The following is a 9226-nucleotide window of genomic DNA, read 5'->3' on the forward strand; positions in this document are numbered from 1 at the left end:
TCATCACGTTTATGTCTAGAATTTAAGTCATTTAGCAGACGCTTTTATCTAAAGCTTAGACTTACAATAAGTACATTTGTCTAATTGAGTGAATCAACCACACTCTCCGTCATCCTAAGTAAAACCCTCGGTAAGATAAGCAGTCACAGTGCTATAGAAACGGAAAGGAAGATATTTCTTTTAACAATCCATGCAAAATCTATACAAAAATACCCGTAGGCCATTCATCTGATTTCCACATTAGGCTATAGGGGTTGTTGGATGATATAGTGGATATATGAATGATGGTAAATATGATTGTAACTGGCATAAGATTTCCTGGGAAAGACATGTTGGGCCTATAAATCTGGTTTGATTAGTGTGGCAGAGGGCATTGTGCCGGGCTCAGCACAGTAACTGTACTGTATGAGGGGCATTTCCCCACCCATCCACTCTTTATACAGTATTCTCTCTTTGATCAAGATAACTGTGTGGTTATACTATACAACTCACAGGTGTTTGTGTGTCGTCTCTACCTTTCTTTGATTATAGAATCCAAAACTATAACTGTAATGTAATATAATAATAATATATGCCATTGATCTGACGTTTTTATCCAAAGTGACTTACATTGCTGTGAGTGCATACATTTTCCAGTATACGTGTACTGTATACAGTATATGTGTGTGTGTGTGTGTGTCAATAATATATATTCATGGTTTCTTATTTAAACATTGAGTTTTTCTCTCTCTCTCTCTCTCGCTCTCTCTCTCTCTCTTCCTCCCCTCTCTTTCTTCAACACTTTCCCTAAGGTGAATCCTCTTTAGTTGGATTATGAGGATAAGATTTCCGCTGTGCCACATTCACACCGCTCTACATCTCCCTTGACACGCCACAGTGAGAGATTGAGACTTGAAGAGGGAAGGAGAGGGTGAGAAAGAGGGAAGGAGAGAGTGAGAAAGAGGGGAGAGAAGGAGAATGGGGAGGGTCGGACGACCTGGACTGTGCAAGGAGTGGGGTGAGAGACTGGCCAAGATAAGAGGTATTTCTTGATTTACAATGAGTGCCTGCATGCAGCTAATACTGTGCTTATGTAGGTTTGTTAGACATGTAGTACACACAGGGGTTGTATATACTGTATTTTCTTTCTTTTAAAAATAGTTTTCTGAACTTGTCAGGGTAGGGCAAATATATTCACATTGTTACAAAATACACACCATTATGTATGTATACAAATAACAAAAAGAACATATATACTGTATTTTTAAAAATGTTAGTGATTAAAGAGGAGGGAGCACAGTGATAACAGAGACTGGAAAGTGATGTGTTGTTGAATGTTTGTGTGTGTTTGTGTGTTATCTGAAGACAGACTATTATGCCACCTCCCCTCTTTTCTTAAGCCATCGTTCACGCATGTGTGTGTATGTCACGTATGACACATGTGTCTCTTTGCCCTGCTCCAATAGTAAAAGATGTAAAAGATAACTAGGGTCGTGACCTCAGAGAAGTGGGCTTAAGAAAAGAGGGGAGATGGCATAATAGTCTGTCTTCAGATAACACACAAACACACACAAACATTTCTCTGAGGTCACGACCCTAGTTATCTTTTACATCTTTTACTATTGGAGCAGGGCAAAGAGACACATGTGTCACACATGCGTGAACGAGTAAGAGGCTGTTTATGGAGTCACTGTTATTTAATTGCACATAGCCAAACCTCTATAAGAAATCTGTTGCAACTTGTGATCTTTTTCTATTAGTTTTCATGGGATTTACATTGTTTCCAGCAGAGAGAGAAACCTGATCGCCTAAATGGTGAAGCACAGAGCCTCCCGAAGCGGTCAGACTGCTCCGACTGAATAAGTTACAACGGTCTAACCAGAGGAGGACCATGGCTTTCATTTACCCCCTCCAGGTCCCATGGTTTGCTCTGTGTGTCCTTCTGGTCCTGATCCTGGAGGCTGCTGGAGAAGACCTGGACTCTACCACTCAGCGTATCGGCGGGGGTTCACAGTGTGGCGAGTACAGTAACCAGGTGTTAGACAATGGGATGTGTCGGCTGGTGGCCACCCTGCCTCAGCTGGAGGACCAGCGCTGTCCGGACATGTTCCGCTGCACGGACGAGGTCTCCTATTGGCTCCACGAGAACGAAGAGCGGAAGCAGCAGATCCTGACGCTGAGGGAGACCATCTCAGAACTGCAGGAGGAGCTGAGGAACCACAGGCACCGCATCAAGGTTCTGGAACTGCAGGTGGGTTCTAGAACTTCTAGAATATCAGTATTGTACAAGCCTTGAGTTTAGTTTCAAGTTTCAAGCTTATTGTTACGTCAAGTGTAAACAAGTGTAAAGGCCAATGCACACGGCGTGCGATTTTGTCGCACGACAACATTCGATTCTCAATTCTTTGAATTATTTCAATTGGTGTGAATGGAGAATCGAATGTTGTTGTGCGACAATATCGCATCGCACGCCGTGTGCATTGTCTCATTCAAAACAATGGTTTAGAATTCAGTGGTGCGACAAAATCGCACGCCGTGTGCATTGGCCTTAAGAGAGTAAAATTCGGCTTCAGTTCCTGACATTGCAGCACAAGACAATAAGGCAATAGGCATAATTCAAAAAACAACAAAAACAAAATTGTATAGAACATATTATTATATATTATATTATGATTATTATTATTCTTATTATTAATAATAATAATAACATGAGTGACAAATAAGACAGGATACAATTAGCAGTATCCAGACAATTTGCAGACAATAAAGCGTTGGTCAGGAGCACGAAGCACAGTAGCCACGCACGGCGCCATCTTGAGTCTAGTTACGCCACCGCCTGCAGCCTTGCACTGTGTTCAGGTTCTAGAACTGTCAGTGTGGTGTAGAGGAACAGGTGAGCAACCATTCAAGAGTTGGCACAGCAACCATCTGCACTGTGTCAAGCCTTTTGAGCTATATACAGTAAAGTGGGTTCTAGAGGACTCTCACTAAATGACGAACGAAAGCTGCCAATTCCCTGAGAAGACAGCAAATCTGTGAAGGTAAGGGGGAACGGGGACGTCAGAGTTTCAGGTCCATCTGTTTTGGGGAGATGACGCCTCTCCCCACCTGTGTTGCAGGCACCTGTCCAGTCCTGTGCCACAGTACAGTAACTCTGCATGTTTCCCCCACCAACCCGTCCTTGACCCTGAAGCGCTAACAGGATTAGCCTTCCGCTCCATGTGTCTGCGGCAGTAAGCCCTCACTCAGCGTGGCGCTCGCCAGGGCCCGGGAAATAGAGGCTTGTGGCTGGGGTTTGCGATGTGTGGGCCAGGGATAGGGCCTACAGGGTTGCCAGATGGGATTGACAATTTCCAGCCTAACCACAGTCTAAAAACTATTTTTTTCCTGGCTCAGTGTCATCAAAAGTAGCCCATTCAGTGGTAACCTGTCCCATCTGGCAACCCTGAGGGCCTAGTGTATGTGGGCCAGGGATAGAGCTGGGTGGTGTGGGTTGGAGAGGGTTAGGGTTTTTGGCTGTGAATAGAGTGATTGTAGATAGTATGGCTGAGGCTGGAGTTAGGCAATGAGCCACCGCCTTGGTTAACTTTTAGCTTTGCCCCACTTTGTGGGTGGTGAGATCCTGTCTGTCTGTCTCTCTGTTTATCTGTCTGTCTGTTTGTCTGTCTTGTGTCCATCTCTGTCTCTCTATATTTGTCTCTGTCTCCCGTATCACAACACAAAATTAAATCACCAAATATTTTACTTACCGTTGTGCTATTTTGTGTATTTGCGTGTGTGTGTGTGTGTGTGTGTCAGAGTGAAGAAAAGGATCGTATCAACTCTTCCTTGGAACAGCGTTTCCATGAGTTGGAGGTGCACTACGCAGAGGCCACCACACTAGTGCACCTGCAAGGCACTCTCATCTTCGACCTGCAGGTAGCCTACATTACCCAGCACCCCAACTGGTCTGAGTGGGAAATAATTCATAATTCATAATAAATTCATAATAAAGCATGACAATGCGCTATATTTACTTATCAGACCTGGGTCAAATATTATTTGACACTGGAATTATTTGAGGTGTTTTGAGATTTAGCTAGAAGTTTGCACTTTAAGGATTTGGGGAATATTGGTTCATTTCCTTTGGGAATATACCACCAGGCAAACTAAACTAAACAAGTGCAGCTCGTTTTGGGAAGTATTTGACACGTACAGTATTTGCTCCAGGCCTGCTACGTCATAAACAACGTAAGAGGCGTCGTTGCTTTTGGTTTTTTAAAGATGTTGAGGTCGAAATAATGTTCAGAGATGTCACATTGTTTTTGAAAGAAGAATGTAGATTATTATTTGCTTTCAATAATTTGCATACATTTCTTAAAGACTGCTTGGGAAATCGTTTGTTGGGTCTCACTCTAGAGCCAGATCCATAACCTGAGTATGCTGGTGGAGAGAGTGCGTAGGAACCCAGGGTGCAAGATCAACATTGTCCGAACCACCCCTCTGATGAGCGCACAGGAGGCCCTGCACCCAGGTATACACACACACCCACACCCACACCCACACCCACACCCACACCCACACACACACACACACACACACACACACACGCACACACACACACACACGCGCACACACATACATGTGCACACACACACACACACGCATACATGGAAATGTGCACACAACCATGCACGCACGCACGCACGCACGCACGCACGCACGCACGCACGCACATATCTCTTATGTTCACAATTCACCAGCAGAGGGAGACAGTGCCGTTTCTATGTAAACTAAACTGTCTGTCTCTCTTCATTCTCCAGAAGTCCAGCATGTGAGGAACTGTCCCATAGACTGTGCTTCGATCTACTACAACGGTGTGAGGCGATCTGGCCTCTACACTGTGGTGCCTTCGCTGGGGGCCATGCCCGTGGAGGTGTTCTGTGACATGGACACAGAGGGTGAGATACCCCCCCCCCCACACAGGCACACACACACACACATACACACTTGGGTTGAGCAGCATCCTTCGCAAATGTTCCCACGGTATACGGTATTACCACGGGATTAAATATCACATTGTAGGGTGGGGTTGGGCGGGATAATTTGCCGTGTTGCCGGGAAAAGAAACAAAAATCGTTGTGTTACTGATGTGGTGACAGCTTAGCTATACCGTATGACATTTAACAACACTCATTAAAACTTTACATCCTGATCACCACAGCCTGACAAACTAAATTGTTGGATAGCATAATATGATAGCTTTATAAGAAGCATCACACATTGCATTGTTAAAAATAGAACTTGTCACCCCTATAGGCTATAATTTGTCTATACAACATTGATTTAGTTACTGTTATGAGACTATGCTTTGCGAGTCGTAATACCACTTGCTTCTTTTTGAGCTCTCTCTTTCTAACAAATATCACACACTGTTCAGTCATGGCTACTCAACAGGAAATGGCTGCTGACACCTAATACACATAATTTATCCCCGAACCCCCTCTCCTTCTACAGGTGGTGGTTGGACGATGATTCAGCGGCGCGTGGATGGCTCAGTGAACTTTGACCGCACTTGGAGGGAATATAAGGAGGGCTTTGGAGACCTGCACTCAGAGTTCTGGCTGGGAAACGACCACATACACGACCTCACCAGCCAGGGAGACTACAGTCTCAGGATAGATCTGGAGGACTGGACTAACAAACACAAACACGCTCTATACGAGAGCTTTAGGTGAGTATGGGATGCTATGATATACAGTATATACTGTATACAGTATAGCATGATCTATATCTGAAGCCCTGATACTGGTGTGTGTGTGTGTGTGTCCAAAATTAACAGTCGCCAAATGTGGGTAAATTTAACAGTCCTCTCTCTCAGATTGCCATTATGCATGTACCTCACACAGACAGAAACTAGTTCCTTCTTCGAGAGGTCTTTGTATTCGTCAGCTAAAAATGCATAGTAGTCGGGGCGCTTAGGTGGCGTAGCGGGTTAAGCACTGACCATGTAACCGCAGTCATCCCTCCTCTCTCTCTCACCCATCCTTCATGTCTAAATCTTCATTGTAACTATCCATAAATATTAGTGGGACTGCCTCACTCAGAAGAAATTATTTAAAAAATTTGCATAGTCGTAATACAGAGAAAAGGACTCAAGGAGGTCATTCTGAATGTCAGGGCCCATCATTTTTGCATTACTTGGAAGCTCATCAAGGCGCTTTTTTATCTCAGGATCATATTATGCACAAATCAGTTCAAACAATTCAAGAAAGTTCCTCTGTTCATGCTTTTTGTGTATTCCTTGTGACCCTGTAGACTAGAGCAATGCCTTGTTTCACACAGAAAAGCTAAATGTCAATGACAACTTTCATGTGTCCGTTTTTTTGTTTTGTTATAAAGTCGAAGCGAATTGCTCCTGTTTGTCTTGTGTGACCTAGATGTGTGTGCCTAATTGTAATGGCCCCTCATTCACACACACATTCACACACTAATGGCGGCAAGCTACCATGCTAGGCGCTTGCCCGCTCATTGGGAGCAATTTGGGGTTCAGTGTCTTGCCCAAGGACACCTCGACACGTGGCCAGCCAGGGATCGAACCGCCGGACTTGGGATCATTAAACGCCAGCTCTACCTCCTGAGTCACAGTCGCTCCCGATTGTCACCTTTTCCTGCCCTTTGTGTCTGGCCACAGCCGCAACATGGGCTTTATTAGCTTAGTGTTTTATACACAACATGGGCTTTATTAGCTTAGTGGGTATACACAACATGGTAAAAATTAAATCTGTCCTCCTTGACATCAATGTTAAAGTGGCAATGTTCAAAATACATCATCCAGTTTAGTGCTATACTCTAGCCAATCTGTCTCTGAAGGCGCCGGTGCCACTTGTTGAGGGGGAGGGAGATATGGAGAAACATCCTCCTCAGCTGTTTTAGGCCTTGTGTCAGGCTGGTCGTCATCAATGCAAGGTTTTTTGTGAAGAAGTTAAACAGTGAGCTCTGTTTCATTTTGATAATCTAGCGCGGCTAGACTCCAGTATATTCTAGCATTAGCTGCAGGCGTTGCGTTGTTTACTATTTGCTAGTCTTCTCCTTTGATGCACGCTGTCGCTGTGTGTGTGTGTGTCCGTGTGTGTGTGCTACTCCTGTGTGTGTTTGTGTATGTGCAGTGTGGACGGGGAGGACAGTCAGTATCGTCTCCACGTGTCTGGGTTCAGTGGTACGGTTGAGGACTCCTTCAGCTGGTACCATGACAAGCAGGGCTTCAGCACCCCAGACACGGGCAACATCTGTGCTGAGATCTCCCACGGAGGCTGGTGGTACAACCAGTGTTTTTATGCCAACCTCAATGGAGTCTACTACAGGGTAGGTGCATCAACACACACGCACGCGCGCACGCGCACGCACACACACACACACACACACACACATGCAAGCAGACTGATTCCAAATGGACTGCACACACACACGCAGACTGTACACACACACGCACACACACACACACACACACACACACACACACACACACACACACACACACACACACACACACACACCAGCGATGCAGAGGGTTGTCCTGGATGGACAATAAAGTTGTATAAGCTAATAATATAATAATAATCATCATCATCATCATAATAATAATAATTATGATAATATAATCTCAAAGATGTCTACAATGGCTTGTACCACAACTGATGTGTGATTCTGATCTTCCAAGGGGGGGCGGTATTCCCCGAAAGGCAAGAACCCCCTGGGTCCAGACGGGATGGTGTGGTACTCCTGGAAAGACTCCGACTACTACTCCCTCAGGAAAGCCAGCATGATGATCCGGCCACACGCCTTCCGACCTCGCATGTCGCCCTGAGCAACGTCACAACCTCGTCACGATGACGATCCACCCTCAACAATCACCGCCGACGTCTCTGCGAATGTGATGACATCATTGTGGAAATACGTGGTGTCAGTGATTAGAACGGGCTGTGATCTTCCATCATTTGAAACCTACTTCCTGGTCGGGGATAAGAGGAGAGAGATTGACTATTAGTCACCCCTGGTAAGGATAGGAACGGTCTAGGTCGGACAAGAGAAGCTAACTCAGCAGCCAGTTGCGTGACTGTGTGTCTCCAAGTGTGGTGCTATACACTTGTCTCTCACACTACTGGATCTCCGTAAAACTGTGACTACCATGGAATATGTGGATTTTTCCATGTGGATATATATTTTGATTATGTGGATTTATTTATGATCATGTATAAATGTTTTTATTTTTTATTTTATATATGTGTGGATATATTTTTGAGTGTGTGTGTGTGTGTGTGTGTGTGTGTGTGTGTGTGGTCATATCTCCATTAGGGTTGAAGAAAAACAGGAAATTGAGTGAAGAGGACTTCCTGGACACCACAATGGATGCTGCTGATACAGTGAACTCTAAGAGCACTGTCTCACAACAGATGGCAACAGCTCTACTATTGAGGGTAGTACTTCCTGGTTGCCCAGACTGTTTGTGCTATTAGCCTGAAAGTCTGATTTGTGGTAACATTTAACTGATTTGTGGTAACGAGGCACACTTGTGTTGAGGAGATCTGAGGAAGTATTACCACATGTTTCTCTGAGTATGAAAAAACAAAGGAGTAGCTTACCATTTGCAGGTATCAATGTATTCTGCAAAGGAAGCAAATAAAAGAATGGTATCAATTATCGACAAAACTTACTTTCTGAGCCATCATATTCCTGTACTCAACAAAGAAATGTTTGAATTCCCCCCCCAAAAAAGCTGATATAATTTCTGATGTTTCTATTATGGCACTACCTCTCCTGCAGCTGATGTCGTTGCTGCATTGATATGGCTGGTGGCCTGCTCATTGTTGGGAAGTGTGCCTTGGAAGTCATAGAGACCGTCACCGATGACAGAGTGAACAATGCCATTTTCACTCTGAGCCAGAGTGACTTAGTTTTGGGTCTGCTTTGATCCAGTAGCCAGGGCAGAGATGCCCTTAGTCAGAGACAAACTCAATGTGATGGAAGCCCGCTCGTGTTCAGCCAAAACTGCCTGCACTTCTTGCAGTTCCGCACCTAGCTGGGCTGACAGGTCCGTGTGGACAGCCAACACTAAACTGTCCAGAGCGCCTTTCACATGGAGCACATGAAACAACTGACAGTGACGTCAGGGTATTTCCCAAGTTCCCTCAGAATGTGGTCAAAGACCGACACATCCAAGTTGCACGGGAACCTGGGGCCGTAGATGTTCAGCAGCAGCAGCTTGCTG

The 9226-nt window shown here is 44.9% G+C and overlaps 1 protein-coding gene across 1 annotated transcript; it reads left to right on the plus strand.

The window, feature by feature from the left end:
- Positions 1–1870: 1870 nt before the first annotated feature.
- On the plus strand, positions 1871–8209 carry LOC308152146 (techylectin-5B-like; the record flags this gene model as incomplete). Its single annotated transcript, XM_080525061.1, has 7 exons — positions 1871–2230; positions 3778–3897; positions 4378–4492; positions 4782–4919; positions 5476–5692; positions 7128–7323; positions 7679–8209. 7 exons carry the CDS (start codon positions 1871–1873, stop codon positions 7823–7825), a joined length of 1293 nt encoding a protein of 430 aa, XP_080381187.1. The 3' UTR covers positions 7826–8209.
- Between the last annotated feature and the right edge of the window lie 1017 nt (positions 8210–9226).

The sequence above is a fragment of the Nansenia antarctica genome, assembly GCF_963989245.1.
Source record: "Nansenia antarctica genome assembly, chromosome: 1".
NCBI classification, from domain to species: Eukaryota; Metazoa; Chordata; class Actinopteri; order Argentiniformes; family Microstomatidae; genus Nansenia; species Nansenia antarctica.